At 34.5% G+C, this 20,781-nt stretch overlaps 1 protein-coding gene across 7 annotated transcripts in view; it reads left to right on the plus strand.

Moving 5' to 3' along the window:
* Positions 1–16,292, plus strand: part of CCAR1 (cell division cycle and apoptosis regulator 1) — a 54,544-nt gene extending 38,252 nt beyond the window's left edge. For all 7 annotated transcript variants that reach the window (XM_070488997.1, XM_070489012.1, XM_014862782.3 and 4 more), the window contains 8 exons: positions 2,439–2,678; positions 3,069–3,180; positions 11,679–11,761; positions 12,099–12,245; positions 12,974–13,094; positions 13,194–13,379; positions 13,905–14,110; positions 14,821–16,292. In XM_070488997.1, coding sequence (XP_070345098.1) covers positions 2,439–2,678; positions 3,069–3,180; positions 11,679–11,761; positions 12,099–12,245; positions 12,974–13,094; positions 13,194–13,379; positions 13,905–14,110; positions 14,821–14,880 — 1,155 coding nt within the window. In that variant the 3' untranslated portion in view covers positions 14,881–16,292. The remainder of the gene's footprint in view (positions 1–2,438; positions 2,679–3,068; positions 3,181–11,678; positions 11,762–12,098; positions 12,246–12,973; positions 13,095–13,193; positions 13,380–13,904; positions 14,111–14,820) is intronic.
* The last annotated feature ends 4,489 nt before the right edge of the window (positions 16,293–20,781 follow it).

Here is a 20,781-nt window from a genome sequence, read left to right on the forward strand (position 1 = left end):
CACTGCCTCAGTGTGGCCTGATGAGGGGTGCCATGTCCGCCCCCAAGATCCGAATCAGCGAAACCCTGGGCCACCGAAGTGGAGCTGGCAAACTTAACCACTCAGCCATGGGGCCAGCCCCAGTTGACTCAATTTTGCTGATTGCATTCCTATGGTGTGGTTTAAATTTTCTGCTGTCCTCTATTTCCTGTAAATTGATAGTTAGATCTAGAGTCTTAATCACGTTCAGGTTCAGTTAATTTTTTTTCCTGAAACTATCTCATAAGTAGTGGTATGTTATTAGGGTTTCAGGAGACACATATATAATGTCTAATTGTTTTTCTTGGGATATCTGATAACACTTTATTATTTACTCTAGGATTAAAATGCCATTTAATGGAATTGAAAAGTTTACCTCTGGTGATTGAGGTGTAACGTAACATCATTGATATTTATCTTTGCAACCTGAATCTATTTCTTTTTACCATTAATTTAGAGCAGTGTTTATAACATAATAGTGTCATTTTCAAAATAGTTGAAGACTTTTATCTTAAGTAAATGATTGCTTCAGTCTTTAAATAAAACAATGTAAAATATCCCAAATTATTAATTTTGTAATAGCTTGTACAAAATTATAATTGTGTTCAATTGTTGTATTTTATCAACATATCTCACATTGTTTTATTTTATAAATTATATTGGAAAAATTAGTCATACTTACTTGATCCAAGAGATTATTGTCCACCAAATGATAAGATGAAAATGAAGTGAAGTGACTTACTTAGACTTCAGACATTTGCAAACAAATATAGAGGAGTACTGAGCCAATTACGAAACACAAAATGCATGCTTATTGTTCTTGATATTAAATGTTAGAAATATTTACAATTTTTGAATAATTTCAGTAAGCCAGTGTCCTTAAATATTATATACGGTTTTATTTTTATTACCAGTTACCATAAATTAAACTCTTAATACTGCCTATCATCTAGTAGTCATTCAAGAAATAAGTAAGTGGGAAAAATAGTCTTTGGTATTACTTACTACTTATAAAGTATATACTGTATATCTAACCAATGCTGTAAGAGGATCTCAGTGCTCCTCCAGTGGAAACAAAGTGATTTGTGAAACAGCCCTTTGCTAGCAAAATAATCCTTTATTTTTTCCTCCCCACCTAACATATCCCCTTGGTTAGTTTCCTTTTAATCTGTTATTAGAATTCAGAAGTCATTTTGGTACATGAATTTAAAAGAAATTATTTTGTAACTAAGGAAAACCATGTATCATCATAAAATTATAACTCTTTTGCTGATTTAATATTAATGCTAGTGGTATCTGTGTCTTTCAGTGCCTGTAGATGAAGAGATATGTAGAATTAATTCTGCTCTTCTAGTTAACTATTCTAAGCTTCTTCCAATCTAACACATTTTAGTAAGTTTTTTATCTCTAAGTAATAGAAAACTCTAAGGAAAAGATATGCCTTTTGCTATTTGCTTACACAAATTGAGATTTTGTTTAGTTTAATAGTTAAGAGAAAGTGGAATTTTCAGCATATTAATGGTCATTTTACTAATAGATTTATTTAAAACATATAAAGACTGGGTATGAATAAAAAATAGATTATAAAATCAATTATAATTTTAATACATTTGTATTATCCTTTATGATCAGGAAAATAGTCTGATTAAAGTGTTTCATCAAATATACAGAACAGAATGCTAAAGATAACATATTTTAGAGCTTTGGTCAACCCTTTGAAGTTCTAGCCTCTTAATCTGTTGAAAGCAATTATCCTCAGAAATATTTACATAGAGAATTTAGTTTATAATTTCAGGTTTGTGAGTATGTTGAAGATCAGTATCCATGGATCCCTGCATAGTAATAATGCATTCGCCCTACTCTGAATTTTGAATTGGTTTTTCCTGCCTGGAATGCTCTTCTGGATAGCTGTCTGGCGCATTCTCTTGCTACCTTCAGGTCACTTTTCACCTGTCACCTGATCAAAGAGGCCTTCTCTGACTATACTCTCTTATTACTCTCAGAACTTTTTTCTGCTTTCTTCACTGCTGTGTCCCTAATGCCTAGAACAGTCCCTGGTACATAGTAGACATTTCATACAAATGTGTTGAGTAAATGAATAAAGTACATTAACATGAAGATTAATTATTGTGTAAGGTAGTAGAAATCCTTGTTTCCTGCTTATTTTCAAATTTTCTGTAGTATGGTTATTTTTTATAATATTTGACCAAAAGTATACTAAACATAGTATTTATATCTTCAGAAGGGTCTTTGAGGATTTTGAGGCTCTTCAACATCATTGACGTCAGTTATTACAACTCTATTGTTAGTGCACATTAATTGTTAGATGTGGCAAGTTATTATTTGATAAATTACTGTGATGTGGTTTTATTCAATATTTCTATTAAAGTTTGCTGGTTACTATTGATATCTTTCTATAGGTCTCATTGTTTGCAGAACTTTTCAATGAAATGCTTCAAAGAGATTTTGGTGTCAGGATATACAAATCATTATTATCTCTTCCTGAGAAAGAGGACAAAAAAGAAAAGGAAAAGAAAAGCAAAAAAGATGAGAGAAAAGATAAGAAAGAAGAAAGAGATGATGAAACTGATGAGCCGAAACCCAAACGGAGAAAATCAGGCGATGATAAAGATAAAAAAGAAGATAGAGATGAAAGGAAGGTCTGTAAATATTTCCATGACCAGCAGCCTGATTTAGAAGTTTTCTGGTAGTCTTCCAGAGTGTAACAAATGATGATGAATTCCATCAGACGAGTGAAGCATAAAGGCCAAATTTGAAAGATTTTACTGTATTATTAGAAATTTAAGTCTTTGAATTGAGCCTATATAAACATCTATAACTAGTTTTCTTTTTTTTTAAGTTTAAGGCATACAAGATGATGATTTGATTTACATATATTGTGAATGGTAGTTTAGTAAAGTGTATTGTTTTAAGAAATTTATAATGTGATACTATTTCAAATAAATTTAGTGGCTGTAATGTTTTTTGATTTTAGTCATTTAATGTTTGATGAGATGTGTTGCTTAATTAAAAGACATTTTAAATTGCAGAAAGAAGATAAAAGAAAAGATGATTCTAAAGATGATGATGAAACTGAGGAAGATAATATTCAAGATGAATATGATCCAATGGAAGCAGAAGAAGCTGAGGATGAAGAGGATGGTATGATTCAAATTGATTTATTTCTCCTTAGGATGAAAAATACATTTTTTGTTTGGCAACTTTGTATCACTGAAATCTATAATTTTAATATTTTTTAGAATAGAAAGAGTAAAATATTCTCCAATGAAAATCTGTTTGTATTAAGTAATTTTTAGATGACAGGATTATTTTAAGACATGTTTACTTTTATTTATTTTTGGTGACGAAGATCGGCCCTGAGCTAATATCTGTTGCCAATCCACCTCTTTTTGCTTGAAAAAGATTGTTGCTGAACTAACATCTCTGTCATTCTTGCTCTATTTTGTATGTGGGACAGTGCCACAGCATGGCTTGACGAGTGGTGTGTAGGTCTGTGCCTGGGATCCAAACCTCTGAACCCCAGGGCCACCGAAGCGGAGTGCGCGAACTTAACCAGTACACCACCAGACTGGCCCCAAGACATGTTTATTTTTGATTATCATATGTGCCATATATAATTAACATTTATTCAACTTGAGAAAAAAAATTCCCTGAACATGGTACTTACACTTTGTCATAAATAGTGTAATGGTCTCATTGTTTCTTAGAATATATTCTTCTTTAGAAAACTAATTTTAGCATTTTTTTAAATTACAAAGACTATCATACATGCAAAGGAGCGCATATAACATTTAGGTGGAGCTTAACCATTTAAGCACTATGCCACCAGGCCGGCCTCACAAGTTTTGAATAAGAAACTTTTACCAATAGGAATGATACTCAAAATACTTTATAATACATGTCCTGATCAGTCAAAGATGCCAACTATAAAGTACCTGAACAGCTCCAACTGAGTGAGTGTCAGTCTCCTTGTAGATTTTTTTTTAAATCTTTTTCTGAGATGAGATTTTTTAATTTTACATATCTCAGATTGTTATTACTTAAGGCATTTTTGGTTTGCCTCTACATTTTCTTCTTTCGACCACTGCATTTTATTTTTTTTCTCATTGACGAAAACATTCAAACGTGAAAGAAGTTGAAAGAATACTGCATTGAACACCTTGTATCCCACAATTGATTCATTTGTTAATATTTTGTCTTATTTGTGTTGTCTGTGTGTTTGTATGTGTGTGTTTCTGATCTATTTGAATGTAGGAATTCTTCAACTTGCCTAGGACAAGACATTCTGTTAACCACAATTTTCATAATCACACCTAAGAAAATGAACAATAGTGTCATATACCATCTATTAATACCATCTAATATCTGGTCTAATAACATCAATAACAGTGATATAATATGCATGTATCAATATTCCTTCATTTATGTTGATTACGTGCTTTGCTCAATGAAGATTCATCCCTATTACAGTCCTATTTTCTCTCCCCTGTCTTCTCAGTATTGTTTTATCACTGCTTTGGTTAAATCACTAAACAGTATTCTCATTATTTTGTCTATTAGAATGTCCTAGCTCTCATCCCTTAGTTGTTGTCTTTATTCTTTTGTAATATTTAACTCCCTTGGTGGTGTTCTCATCCATTCTCCTGGCTTTAGGTACTGTCTATATATTGACAGTTCTCAAATTTGTATCTCAAGTCAGACCTTTCTCCTATTCTCCCTTATCACCTGCCTACTTAACATCTCCCTTAAGTTATCTGACATTTCAAAATAAACAAGTCTAAAACTGAACTCCTGCCTTTCTTGACCAAAAAGAACAAAAATTGTCCGTCACCTTCATCGTTCTCCAGCTCATGTGATGGTAACTCCATCCTTCTAGTTATTCAAGCTAAAACCTAGGAGTCATTCTTGAGGCTTGTTTTTGTCATATCCCATTTCCAATCTTTCAGGAAGTAATATTGCCTTCAACTTCAAAACATATCTCAGAGCAGACCATTTCTCACCAGCTACACTGAAGTAATCCTAATCCAAGCCATGTTGTCTCTTGCCTAGATTGCTTAATACCCTCCCCACTAGTTTCCCTGCTTACCCCCTTCTCTGAAGTCTCTTCTCAATAGTTGCCAGAATAACCTTTGTAAAATTCAAGTCATTTTGGGGCCGGCCCAGTGGCACGGGTGGTTAAGTTCACACATTCCACTTCAGCAGCCCATGGTTTGCTGGTTTGGATCCTAGTTGTGGACCTATGCACCGCTTACCAAGCCATGCTGTGGCAGGCATACCGCATATAAAGTAGAGGGAGATGGGCATGGTTGTTAGCTCAGGGCCAGTCTTCCTCAGCAAAAAGAGGAGGATTGGCAGCAGATGTTGGCTCTGGGCTAATCTTCCTCAAAAAAAAGAATTTAAGTCATTTCATTTATTCACATTTTTACAGTGGCTCTCCATTTCACTGTGAAAAAAAGCCAAAGTGTTTACAGTGACCTATAAGATGTTGCGTCATCAAGTCTCTAATTTCATCTCTTTTTACTCTTTCCACTTACTCATTACACCTCAGGTACCTGGGCTTCCTTGAACCCATAACGTATTCTCCTATGTTAGGACCTTTGCATTGGCAGTTCCTTCTCCTGCACACTGTTACCTGGAGATCCACTTTCCTGACTCCTTCATGCTTGAAGCCTTTGTTCAGCTGTCATTTTCTCACTAGGGCCTACTCTGTACCCTACCCTGTTTAAAATTGCAGTCCTCCCCATTAATACACATTTCTAATCCCCTCCTTATCCTTCTCTACTTATAGAATGTATAACTTACTCTACTATACTATTTACTTATTTTATTTACTGTTTATCTGCCTCCCACCTGAGTATAAGCTCTTTAGTAAGAAATAGAGGGATTTTTTTCTAGTTCCGTTGCTGATGTATATTGCAGGTTCCTTGAACAGTCTAAATATCCAAATAGGTTCTAAATAGATATTTGGGGTTTTTTTTTTTTTTTAAAGATTGGTACCTGAGCTAACATCTGTTGCCAGTCTTTTTTCTTCTTCTTCTTCCTCTTCTCCCCAAAGCCCCCCAGTACATAGTTGTAGATTCTAGTTGTAGGTCCTTCTGGTTGTGCTATGTGGGATGCCACCTCAGCATGGCCTGATGAGTGGTGCCATGTCCGCACTGGCAAAACACCAGGCTGCTGAAGCAGAGCGTGTGAACTTAACCACTTGGCCATGGGGCCGGACCCTTGGCCACCTCCTCATCTCAGGACTTTTGGTTTCCTTGTTTCCAATTGCTGCTTGCTTGTGTTATCATGTTTGTTTCATAGTTTACTTTGTATTTCATTATTCTATCAAGTCTCTGGAAGACCACTCTTTTTCCATTGGAAAAGTAGAATTGATGGTTGAAAAAATGAAAATATAGTGCCAGTTAATGTCTAAAATGGTGTGGCATCATCTTATTAATCAGAGGGGCAAATAACAAGTCTATTTTTTACCTATCAAATTGATGAAAATTAAGTTTTTAAATAAAAGGTAACGTCAGTTTAACAAGGGTAAAGAGAAGAGTATTTTCATCATTCTTGGGATCAGTTTAAATTGTTGTGCTTTTTCTGGACAGAAGTTTGGAAATGAGAACCATGTCCTTTATAATAACATGGATGTTCATTGCATAATTATTATAAAACAAAATATTAGAATCCATCTTAATATTCAATAAGAGGGAATTAGTTAAATGCATTTTGATATAGACATGCAGTTAAATTTTGTGCAGCCATTGAAAAATGTTGGAGGAGGATAGTGACATGGAAAATATGGCAAAATAGTTTTTTTTTTTTTTTTTATTAATGTTATGATGGATTACAAGCTTGTGAAATTTCAGTTGTACATTTTTGTTAGTCATGTTGTGGGTACACCACTTCCCCCTCCGTACCCTCCCCCCACCCCCCCTTTTCCCTGGTAACCACCGATCAGATCTCCTTCTCAATATACTAATTTCCACCTATGAGTGGAGTCATATAGAGTTCGTCTTTCTCTGACTGACTTATTTCGCTTAACATAATGCCCTCGAGGTCCATCCACATTGTTGTGAATGGGCCAATTTCGTCTTTTTTTATGGCTGAGTAGTATTCCATTGTGTATATATACCACATCTTCTTTATCCAATCATCAGTTTCTGGGCATGTAGGCTGGTTCCACGTCTTGGCTGTTGTAAATAATGCTGCGATGAACATAGGGGTGCAACGGACTCTTGAGATATCTGATATCAGGTTCTTAGGATAGATACCCAGTAATGGGATGGCTGGGTCATAGGGTATTTCTATTTTTAACTTTTTGAGAAATCTCCATACTGTTTTCCATAGTGGCTGTACCAGTTTGCATTCCCACCAACAGTGTATGAGGGTTCCTCTTTCTCCACAACCTCTCCAACATTTGTCGTTCTTGGTTTTGGATGTTTTTGGCAATCTAACGGGGGTAAGGTGATATCTTAGTGTAGTTTTGATTTGCATTTCCCTGATGATTAGCGATGATGAACATCTTTTCATGTGTCTATTGGCCATATTCATATCTTCTTTTGAGAAATGTCTGTTCATGTCCTCTGCCCATTTTTTGATCGGGTTGTTTGTTTTTTTGTTGTTAAGCAGTGTGAGTTCTTTGTATATTATGGAGATTAACCCTTTGTCGGATAAGTGGCTTGTAAATATTTTTTCCCAATTAGTGAGCTGTTTTTTTGTTTCAATTCTGTTTTCCCTTGCCTTGAAGAAGCTCTTTAGTCTGATGAAGTCCCATTTGTTTATTCTTTCTATTGTTTCCCTCAACTGAGGAGTTACAGTGTCCGAAAAGATTCTTTTGAAACTGATGTCAAAGAGTGTACTGCCTATATTCTCTTCCAAAAGACTTATTGTCTCAGGGCTAATCTTTAGGTCTTTGATCCATTTTGAGTTTATTTTGGTGTGTGGTGAAAAAGAATGGTCAATTTTCAATCTTTTGCATGTGGCTGTCCAGTTTTCCCAGCACCATTTGTTGAAGAGACTTTCTTTTCTCCATTGTAGGCCCTCTGCTCCTTTGTCGAAGATTAGCTGTCCATAGATGTGTGGTTTTATCTCTGGGCTTTCAATTCTGTTCCATTGATCTGTGGACCTGTTTTTGTACCAGTACCATGCTGTTTTGATCACTGTAGCTTTGTAGTATGTTTTGAAATCGGGGATTGTGATTCCGCCGGCTTTGTTTTTCTTGCTCAGGATTGCTTTAGCAATTCGTGGTCTTTTGTTCCCCCATATGAATTTTAGGATTGTTTGTTCAATTTCTGTGAAGAATGTTCTTGGGATTCTGATTGGGATAGCATTGAATCTGTATATTGCTTTAGGTAGTATGGACATTTTAACTATGTTTATTCTTCCAATCCATGTGCAAGGAATGTTTTTCCATCTCTTTATGTCATCGCCTATTTCTTTCAAGAAAGTCTTGTAGTTTTCATTGTATAGATCCTTCACTTCCTTGGTTAAGTTTATCCCAAGGTATTTTATTCTTTTCGTTGCGATTGTGAATGGGATAGAGTTCTTGAGTTCTTTTTCTGTTAGTTTATTGTTAGTGTATAGAAATGCTACTGATTTATGCACGTTAATTTTATACCCTGCTACTTTGCTGTAGTTGTTGATTATCAAAATAGTTTTTATAGACAGTTTATTCCATTAAATGGGTTTCATGTGCATTAGGTGTGTGTGTTGGGAGGGAGAAATAAAAGCACATGATACCTGCCATAATTTAGTGTATCTTTGTATGATGGTATTTATTTATATTCTAAGATGAGCAAGTATTACTTGGATTTTAAAAATATAAGTTCAAGGAGAGACAAAGTTTTAAAAGTGACGTCTTCCAAGTTAAATACCCAAATAAGGTGAATCAAGTCTATAGAGTGTGAATAAATGAAAGGAAAAGGGATTCAACCTTTGTGTAGTATATGGTACACTCTTGATAAAAATGTTATTATTTAATCCTCACAATTATATTCAGAGGCTGTTATATTTTCCATTTAATTGAGGAAACTGAGGGTATTAGCAATAAATTAATTTACCCAAGAGAATAAAGCTGCATAGTGGCTGAGCCACTCTACTATTTTATATATAATAAAAATAATTAGATTCCAAGGATACATTCTCTGGGTTTTTTTAAACAGTTTGTTGAGGTGCCCATACATACCAGAAAGCTCACCTGTGTTAAGTGTAGAATTAATAATTCTTAGTAACTATAAAATTGTGAACCTATCATCACAGTCCAGTTTTAGAACATTTCTCTATTTCCTTTCTTTAGTAGGTTTATTGAGATATGATTCACATACTATACAATTCACCCAATTAAAAATGTACAACTCACTGGTTTTTAAGTGTTCACAGAGTTGTACAACCATTACCACAATCAATTTTAGAACATTTTTGTTTATCTCAAAAAGAAAGCCTGTACTCATTAGCAGTGTCTCTCATTTCCCTCCAACTGCTTCAGCCCTGGACAGCCGTTAGTCAGCTTTCTATTTCTATAGATATTCTGGACAGTTCATATAGATGGAATCATACAATATGTGATCTTTTGTGACTGGCTTCTTTTCACTTAGCATGTTTTTGAGGTTCGTGCGTGTTTTAGCATGCATATTCTCTTTACTAAAGTTTTCACTATATTGTTGACACTTAAATACACTAAAGCAGTGTTTCCCAGAGTGTCCCAAGATATTAATAGGTATTAAGCTTAATAAAGTATACTGGAGCCAGATAAATTTGGGAAACTTGGGTTAATCAAAGTTCGGCATGTTTTACCACAGAATACATTAGCTTCTTATGTGTGTTGTGGATGTACAAAGAGGAAATAGAGTATGAAATATTTATGAATATATATGCTTTGTAGTATTTCAAAGACTATTTAACTCCTAGTGTTTACTATATTTCATGTATTTTACCAACAAACCATTTGTTACTCTGAGCTTTTTGATGGAGATCCGTTTGAGAGAGCCAAGAAGCTTCTAGAACCAAAATTTCTCTTTTAAAATTGTCTTTGGATCATTAAATAACTGCAAAAAAGATCTTTAGTATTTGCATATAATTCATGAAAGGATGATGTATAGTTCACTAGGGCTACTTAAAAAGTACCCCACAGGGCTGGCCAGGTGGTGCAGTGGTTAAGTTCCTACCTTCCAATTCAACGGCCCGGGGTTCACTGGTTGGGATTCCAGGTGTGGACCTATGCACTGCTTGTCAAGCCACTCTGTGGCAGGCATCCCACATATAAAGTAGGGGAAGATGGGCACAGATGTTAGCTCAGGGCCAGTCTTCCTCAGCAAAAAGAGGAGGATTGGCAGCAGATGGTAGCTCAAGGATAATCTCCCTAAAAAAAAAAAAAAAGTACCTCAGACTGGGTGGCTTAAACAATAGAAATTTATTGTCTTTCAGTTCTCAGAGGCTAAAAGTCTGAGATCAAGAAGTTGGCAGGGTTGGTTCCTTCTGAGAGCTGTGAGGAGAGGATCTGTTCCATGCAGCTTTCCTTGGCTTATAAATGGCCATCTTCTCCCTGTGTCTTCACCTCATCTTCTATCTGTGCATGTCTGTGTCAAAATTTTCCCTTTCTCTCAAGACACCAGTCATTGGATTAGAGCTTACCCTAATGACTTCATTTTAACTTGATTACCTCTGTATAGACCCTTTCTCCAAATAGGTAACATTCTGAGATACTGGGGCTTAAGACATTAGCATATGAATTTTAGGGGATACAGTTCAACCCATAGCTGATTAATTCTTTAATATTAGTTCTGTAACAGGCTGGTAATGATGGTTGACCTGAGGGTGATGGCTGAGGTCTTGGAGAACTGGGTAGCCTAGGGATAGGTAAGGAAAAGAAGTTTCCTTTCTGCCAGTTGCTCTTTGTGTATTTTGAATTTTGCACAAGGTGCATTATATTTTCAAAAAAACTTTTAATGATAACAAAAGATATTATTCTAATCTAGAAAATAAGTGTCATGACTTGTCTAAATTGCTCAAGTATTCCTTTTGATATTTGAATTTTATTAAGACTACTTACCTAGAGTACAGATTTCAAGTCATATGTTCCACAGTTGCAGATTTACCTTACTGTACTAGTTTTTTGTTTGTTTTTTAAGATTTATCCAAGTTACCATCTTTTATCATGGGACACATATGTTAGTGCTAGCAAATCTGGATACTAACACTATTCGTTCTTAGTTATCTTTAGAACCTCTCAGTTTCTTGTATGTAGTTTTATTTTGCAATAATCTATTTGCACTTAATTTTAGTACATTGGCTGTTCTTCCTTTTAGCTTTTAGAAAATACAGTTTGTTTAAGTTGGTGTTAATACTCTTCAATTTCATGTATAAAATTAATTCATTTATTTGAACTGTGTCCTCGAAATATTTATGGAATTAAGTCCTTTTATTTGATTCAATAAAGTCAACTTATTTCCCTCTCTAGTGTCTTTGTAAATTGCTTCCTCCTCTTATTCTTTATAATTGTTTCTTATAAAATCCAAACTATTTTTATTCATATAATACTTCTTTGCTATTGTGTATTTTGAAAACTGACCAGTAATAGGAAAGTATTTTCAGTCTCTACAATAATTGAAAATATCTGTATTGCTGAAGTTTTTGCTGTTGTATTTATTTTATAGATCGAGATGAGGAAGAAATAAACAAACGAGATGACAAAAGAGATGTCAACAAGTACTGCAAGGAGAGGCCCTCTAAAGATAAGGTATTTATCAAATACTGTATTTTTTATAATGTGTTAATTTCCATTTCTTATATAATCCAGATTTCTTAAATATAACACGGTCATGAAGTTTGTTGGTACTTGTATATCTATATATTACTACTCAGAGCTAACTTCAGCCATTCATGTTTTGATATTTGTGATTATGTCAGATAACCAGTATGTCTTACTATTTTCTCCCATACACATAAACCAGATCAACTCATTTTTGCTGAGACGAGGCAAAGGTCTTTTAACATTTCACTATTATATGGACACGGTTTCAATTTCTCATTTTTCAAGGGTAAAAATTTTATACTATCTTCTGCATTTTCTTTAGGAAAAAGAAAAGACTCAGATGATAACAATTAACAGAGATCTGTTAATGGCATTTGTTTATTTTGATCAAAGCCATTGTGGTTACCTCCTTGAAAAGGATTTGGAAGAAATACTTTATACTCTTGGACTACATCTTTCTCGGGCTCAGGTAGTCTATCTTGTGAATATTTAAAGTGAAAAGCATTTTTAAGTAACTTTATCTTTTAGTCTCTGTTGACTTTTGGAAGTGTAAGAGCAGTACAGGCTAGTTTAGTAATACAGTCAAGCAATACTGAAATGTATAAAGTAACAGAAAGTTCAAAGTCCCCTCTCCCCTCTAGTGCTACTCTGGTCTAATATATAACCTACTAGATCTTTTCGTAAGCAATTCGTGTGTGTGTGTGTGTGTATACATATATGATCAGTTTTTTAAGTAACACATGAAATCATTCTATACATATTAATACACAGCTTTTTTTCATTTAACAATACAGTGTCATGGGCATTCTAACATGAAAATAGATACCCACTTCTTTTTTTTTATGACTGCATAGTATTCCATGGTATAGATGTACCATAATAGTCTCAGTTGCTGAGTGGTTTTCACTTTTTGGAATTACAAACTATACTGTAATAAACATCTTTGTGCATATACTTTAATGTATGTGTTAAGTGTTTCTATCAATGTTAGACATTTTTTCAAATGATAATTTTGATTTTAGTTGTATAGAGAACACAGTTAAGAGAGCATAAGTGGTCCAACTGAGTGGGAGTAGATACCTGAGAAAACAAGATGCCACTGATATCCATCATATGTGAAAATTAGGACACAGTTGTTCAAGGAGAATCAAAAACTTATTTTCATCTTTTGAATTTGTTTACTTGCCTGCATAACAGGTAAAGAAACTTCTTAATAAAGTGGTACTCCGTGAATCTTGCTTTTACCGGAAATTAACAGATACCTCAAAAGATGAAGAAAACCATGAAGAGTCTGAAGCCTTGCAGGAAGATATGCTAGGTTTGAGTATATTATTTTAAGATTGTGACATTTTGTAACTTTATTGTTAATTAAAGAGGAAAAAAATAACAATAAAATATGGTATCTTCTTTATTATAGGAAACAGGTTGTTACTTCCAACACCAGTAGTAAAACAGGAATCGAAGGATGTGGAAGAAAATGTTGGCCTTATCGTGTACAATGGTGCAATGGTAGATGTAGGAAGCCTCTTGCAAAAATTGGAAAAGAGTGAAAAAGTAAGAGCTGAAGTAGAACAGAAGCTGCAGTTACTAGAAGAAAAAACAGGTAAGTAACAGCATTGGATATGTCAGTACTTTTAACACCCTATTGGAGTATATATGTGTACATACGTGTGTATGTACCTATACACACATGCGTAGCCATACCTTGCATTTTAGTCTGGGCAATAATGTAACTTTAATTTTGACCATTTCTGTTAAAAGTTATAAAATTGCTTAGCTTTCTAAGAATTAATCTTAGATTTTTATGTTCTCAGGTTCGTTTGTTGTTCTGTTGCATCCTTTTAATCCTCCCCTGGTTCCACTTAGTTTTCTCCAGTTTCTGCTACTTTCTCTAGTCTGTACAATCGTCTGAAAATGAAACATTGGTTTAGAAGTAATACTTAGGTAAAACTTAATTTAAATGAAATGAGTATTACAGTGTTATTTATAACTATTGAAATTGACATTTGTGGCCATTAAGGAATTATATCTGCTTTTTATTTTGCTAGTGGAAATATTTTTAACCTCAGAATTAAATTGGATATTTTAAGGGGTAAGATGGTGAGTTTTTCTGTTTTCTTTTAAACAGATGAAGATGAAAAAACCATATTAAATTTGGAGAATTCCAACAAAAGCCTTTCTGGTGAACTCAGAGAAGTTAAAAAGGACCTTAGTCAGTTACAAGAGAACTTAAAGATTTCAGAAAACATGAATTTGCAATTTGAAAACCAACTGAATAAGACAATCAGAAACTTATCCACAGTAATGGATGAAATCCACACTGTTCTCAAGAAGGTTAGCAGTTTTGTACTTTCAACATTGTCATAGTTTATTTCAATTTTTATATCTTTATGGCAATTTTAACGTTATTAAGCTCGTAGTGGTTTTTCTAGGAGCAAATGATGGTGGCATTCTGTTCTTCATCAGATTAGTCAAAAGCAATTCCCACAGGATTGTATTTCCCTAGAACTTTGTTGGGATGTCAACATGGTTTGTATGTACAGAATTCTTAAAGCAAATTTTGTATTTCTTTCAGAACCAGAGAGTGAGTTTGAACTTGAGGAAGATAAAACCTTTCACTTTCTTTTCATACCCATTTATTGTGGGCAGAGTCGAGAAACTTTGACACTATCATAATTAATTTATTAGGATTCTTTGTCACTAAAGAAAAATTTAGTAACTCAATGCCATTATAAACTAACTTCAGTAATTGAGAGATCTTCCACATCCTGGGTCTCACTCACAGAAGAAAAAAATCTACAGTGCAAGGAATAACTACTGTTATTCTAATTTCTCAGAACTCATATGGCTTTCTCAAATACTCTAAGCCATTCTGCATAGAACTGAGAGATGGATTTCTTTCATAATTGCCCCCAGGGTCAGTTTTCCACAGATGGTAAAATGGGCTATCTGTAGTATTTCTGTTTAGCAGTGTTTATTATTTTTAAAGTTACATTTAAGAGAATCTAATAAACTATAGTTTTTCCTTGTCTGTTGTTTTATAGGATAATGTGAAGAATGAAGACAAAGATCAGAAATCCAAGGAGATTGGTACAAGTGTATGATAAAATACGTGTAGTGATGAGGAATGGTGTTAAATAATGTAATATATAAAATCATGATAGAAGAATGTTTGAAAGTGATGCATGTTTGATTTTAGTAGTATAAATATCTGTTAGTTCAAATGATGTATAAAGTTTTACGAATGTGAGAGTCTCTGCTTTTGAAAATTGCTTGTAATTCCTGGCATTCAAATTATTAAACACTCCTTGAGTGAAGTAATTTTGCATTGCAAAATGTTTTAGGATGAACTTTGTTATAGTTTTAACCCCAATAAAGTTCATCAACTTAATTGACAGTAGTATTTAATTACCAAATGTCTTTTATTAAAATATCTAGAAAATTGTAATTTTATTTATAGAATTATCATTTTTAGGTTTAAAAATTTTTTTTAGTCTTTTAAAATTTCATTATAAATCATAAAATAGCATGCTGCTTAATTTTTGCAAGTTTTTGAACCATTTTTTTACTCACCATAAAAAAAAAAAACCTCTAATTATCAGTCTCTGAAAGCATTCATTAAAAATTCAATTCATCCAAAAGACAATACATCAAAAACTAAGAAATAGACAATTAGCATTGTTACTGTATACGTGAGGCTTTACATAAAACTAATAATTCTGATGTTAATGTTACTATTCAACTGATTAATTGTTCAACTTTCCCAGAATAGCAGCTACATTACTTTTAATTTTGAGGAGTTTTTAAAAAATGCAGTATATGTCAAATGTACAGTTAAGTACCAAGCCAGTAGATGTCAGTATGTTGCCTTAAGTTAAGCCTTCTTGAATTAAAAATAATTTTTTTCTTAGTCTGTGTACTTCCTTCAGAATTTTAGTGGATACATAAGAGTTGATTAACTGTTGAATGAAAAAAGTAGGCAATGTGGTATACTCTTAAAGCTGTGGTTCTCAACAGGGGTGAATTTGCCCCCACAAGACAGTTAGCAATGTCTGGAGACATTTCTACTTGTCGCATCTGGGTGAGTGCTACTTGTGTCTAGTTGGTAAAGGCTAAGGATTTTTTTAAACATCCTATGTTGCATATAACCGCCCCCCACAACAAAGAATTATCCAGCCCCAAATGTCAGTAGTGCCCAGGGTGAGAAACTCGAGTCTAAAGGAATATAGGGTTAAATGACATGTCCTTCAGATAACACTGGTGAAAACTGAAGAGCATCTTGAGCAGATGATTAGTGTTCTGTATTTAAATAACCCTTCCTGGAACATTTCACTGTCACAGAAATCTATGCTATATTAGGGTTATTTTATTTCATTTTGCCAAAATAATGCCTAGGTGTTCCAAATAGGTGAACATGAGAATGTAAGTGCCACATTACACATATCTTAAGCTAAATGGAATCCACATGGCTTTTACTAAGAAATAGATTAAAATACAGGAAATTCTTTCAAACCAATTTTTGTCTTAAGTTGCTGTTTTTGGTCTTATGGTTTGTTGAACTTCCCTGAAGTCAAATTCCTGATTCATCCGTAATTATACAGTTATTGTATGAATGTGTCTCCTTCAAGGTAAGATGTAATAGGGTAGTTGGAAAGAATTTTTTCTCAAGGGAAAATCTTGGAGAGAAACTTTTAAATGAAAGACAGTAAAGAATATAGTTCTTTAATAGAGTATATTTTTAAATGAGAAAAATCCTTATAAAGTCTACCTTTTAGACTTTTCTCAGAGATATTTAAAACAATAATATTGGGAGAATGGAGAAAAAGTATACATCTTTCCATTTTATTATTACTTAGGGGTAAAATTCTTACAAAATTTCACTGAAAGTGGAAAGTGAGATGATTGAGCTTAAAAAAGCAGGTCACATATAGAAAAGTTGGTGTTAGAGAAAATGAGGGAAAGAGAACCTGTTTTGCCTTTCTAAACTGTTTTGGATATTTATTCAGAAATAAAAATGCAGTCTATTCTTGTATTCTCTCATCTGACATTGACCAAGCTAAAATATTTAATCAGATAACAAAGTAGGTCTATGATAACATTTAATTTTATTTTCCCATCCTTTTTATGTTCTAGATGCCTGTATTTGCATTTTTAATGCTTGGTTCAGTCATTGGACAACTGAAATTTTAAGAATTTAGTATTTCTTTCTGAAGTTTGCCTAAGTCCTAGAAAATTAGTCTTCAAAAATATAACAATAGGGGACTGACGCTGTTGGCTTAGTGGTTAAATTTGCACGCTCAGCTTCACTGGCCCATGGTTCGCTGGTTTGGATCCTGGGTCCAGACCTACTACACGCCTCTCATCAAGCCATGTTGTGGCAGCATCTCACATAGAACTAGAATGACCTACAAATAGGATATACGACTATGTACTGAAGCTTTGAGGAAGGAAAAAAACAAAGAGGAAGATTGGCAACAGATGTTAGCTCAGGACCAATCTTCCCCACCAAAAAAACAAAAAGCATACCTAAAAAAAAAGTAACAGTACAAAAAATCCTTTTTTAAGAGAATTACAGTAACACTTAGACTTTGCATATGTACACTTTTCACTCCTCAAAATTTTCAGTAATATTCAACACATACTTTCTAATATTTTTCCTAGTCTGATCCCTAACCACAACCTATTACATAACTACTTAGAATTACAGGTGAGTAATACTGGCTTATGAATCAGTGCTTTTTCAGAGACTGTAGGATTCTTCTCCAACTTTCTTAAGTTTGTCTGCCCCTTTAAGAATGTTGAGGTGCTCTCACTTTTTAACCCTAACAATCATAAAACCTTAATCATAAAGTCTTGTAGCTTGAATGAATGGATAATTTTACTAATGAAGAAAATAAGAATCTTAATCCTATTGTAACATGCAAGACTTATCCTCTGAAGTGGCAAAAGAATGCTGGTTCTTTGGTATTAGTTGTCCTAGTAGAAGGGAGAACTTCCTGCTTTTATTTCTGTTGGTGAAATTGATAATGAACCATCACAAGGGACACTGGGACTACTTGGTACAAATAAGCCCAGCACTTTCATTGTTGTTGATAAAATTTAATTTCAGAATCATAGTAAATAATATATGAAGCTATATTTTGGAGAAACAAAGATCAGGCCTTAATCCTCTGAAAACATTCAGCAAGGCAAAACCATTAAATAAAAATTTTGAATGCAATCTAAAAAGTTAATGTTACAGGATATTTCAGAATATTTGGAATACATTCTATAAGCAAGAGTGTTGAAATGATCAAGGTGAAAAAGCTCAGCAGAGAGTCAGAATTAACCGTTCACTGACATTCAAATCACTTAATAGATTTGAAAAATCTCAGGTGTGATTTTGGGGTCAAATAACATCTGGTTTTGGATGATACCAAGTTTTATAGGTTTATAGAATATTTTTATATAGTTGACCTTAACTTATATTAAGAATTTAAACAAATTGTGTCCCAAGGAATTCCAAAACCATACTGGCAAAACTAAGAGAAGCTAAGCCCAGGGCTCTTTTGCACCTCACCTTTCATGTGTTTTAGCAGAGTGAAACCTAAGTAATTCAGTTGTCAATAGTAATGCTGTGGAAAGCAAAACAAACCTGTAAAGAGCCTGAACTGGATGGGCTGGACTAGGTAGGACAGATTAGCTGATGCCCCTTTCATCTGCCCTCTCTGGGCACCCTGAGGGCTCACAGCACTGCCTGTGTTACCTTATAACTGCACCGGTCGCCTGCATAAGTGCATGATTGGCACAGAACCTTTCATCAGTTGTGTACCCCTGGGCCATTCTCTCTTTAAATCCTAAGAGTGACCAGGATATTGAGTTGTACCTTTGCTAAGAGGCCAAGCTTTGGGGACTTTTGCCAAAGTGGACTCGGGAGGGAAGATAACTTGAAGATGCTTTTACATTTTTGTTACATCTTAATGTTCATCTTCAGCACCAGCAGAGACATGAACTTGGACACAGGACCAAAGACCCTGACAATCCCAAGAGTCTCAGCACCTTCCCTATGCTTCAGTTGAGGGAAAAATCTCAAGTGCCTTAGTCTTGTGGGCCACAGAGTCTTAGCTGAGATCAAGGGGACGAACAGCAGGGATTTCTGCCACAGTGACATCATAATTGTGTTATGCCTTAATACAGAGGTAGTCACTTCTTTCTGGTAAGAAAAACAATATTTATGTAGAAAGCAAAAAAAAAAGTTTGGAAACTTCTCATTTTCTGCTAAAGAAAGGAATTTGGAATATGTTAAACATTGATTATACTTGTTAGAATATGGATAGAATTTATCGTAAATGTATTAGGTAATCTATCTCTGGTTATTCATGTCCACGAAACTAATTAAAGCATTTGGTGAAAACAGATAATGCCACTTGTATATAGCTAACAGTAAAGATATTCTCTTTAGGTACCTAGATAGAGTTGTTGACAATTCCAGCAGGAAAGGAATGCTATTTTCAGTGGTTGCCTGGGTCCCGGCCAATCTTTGTGAGTTGTCTCTGATGCAGGTAATAACTGACTCTTGAGAGGTTGAATTTCCTTAGCTACTTAGATCTCTAAATACTGACTAGAATTCATCTAGATCAAAAATTCATCTTTGTAGATCAAAAATCCTCCAGTGGGGACTGTAGATTTTATTGAGAGTTTGACATGATGCTAAAGGGCTTTCAGAGCACTCTGACAGTCATACACATCATAGAGAAGGGACGCTCCTTCCCTGCTTCCAAGTCCACAAGTTAACTTTGAGATAGTGTTGAATCTTAGTGTGGGTCTGAGGTAACCTGAGGTGCTTTTCTTGTCAGAAGCCATGTAGGTTTGCTCCTACTGATGTGAAGTCGAAGTAGGCACAGAAAGCGTGTATTGATTTTAGGCAGAAGATTGAAGTGAGCGCAGTCGGTAGAGACGCTGTAAGACTCTACAGGACAGGTAGCACGCAGTGCATTTCCTGACCCAACTGCAATGTGATTGCCATGTCTGTGGGTCTCAGGGAAGACAGCTGTTCCACCATAATTTTGTATTCAGATTATTTTGAAGTTAATTAAAAATATTTAAGAATATCTTTATAAATTGTTAAATGAGCTTAATGATGAGAATTTTTCAGGAATCATTAACATGTTTCACTGCCTTATTTTATGTTTTATTTATAGAGTAGGTGATATTTTAGACCATAATTTATTATCTAAACTGGGGACTTTTTGAGAGAAGAGGAGCGTGCCAAGAATAATTCTATCAAGACACTAGGTATAAACCAGGACCTATAGGGTCCTATAGGGTATAAACCCGTCTAAGGCAAACTGATTATTGTCTATTTATTATCCGTCTTATGGATAATATTGACCTGCTTTTGTTCCACTAGTTTAAAAGCCTAGGCTTATACATACATGGAGATTAAGTATCAAAGTACTTTTGAGCATAAATTACATACTTAGTTGTCAGATAGGTACGGTACTAATTAAGTCACTGAGTCAGCTCCTTATTTCAGCCCCATTAATGACGGAGTCTGAATATGATCATTATGCCTGCACTAAGGCAGTGGTTCTCCAACTAGGATGCCTCAGAATCACGTGGGAGCCTTGTTAAACACAGATTACTGGGCCCCAGCCCCAGAATTTCTGATTGAGGAGGTCCGAGGTAGGGCCCGAGAATTTGCATTTCTAACGTAAGGTATACACAGAGAGCAGGTTTCCCTACTTATTATGTAATTTAAAAACCTCTAAGAAAAAGTTGCAGTTGTCTTGGAGATAGTACCCCTGAGCAATTTGGGCTTTTTCTGTAGGAGTATATATTTCTACATTGGATGACCTGCAGTTGACACTGAAATATTTGTCAAAAGAATGACTGCAAGTCGAGGAACCTGCAGGGTAGTCACTTTGAAAAGCTTTGAAATAGTTTATGGGAAGAGTCACAACTGCTTAAGCAACTGAATTAAATAAACTGGGAAGAATCAATCATCATTTCTTGGTAGTTTGCTT

Source organism: Equus asinus, chromosome 2 (genome assembly GCF_041296235.1).
Source record: "Equus asinus isolate D_3611 breed Donkey chromosome 2, EquAss-T2T_v2, whole genome shotgun sequence".
Classification (NCBI taxonomy): domain Eukaryota; kingdom Metazoa; phylum Chordata; class Mammalia; order Perissodactyla; family Equidae; genus Equus; species Equus asinus.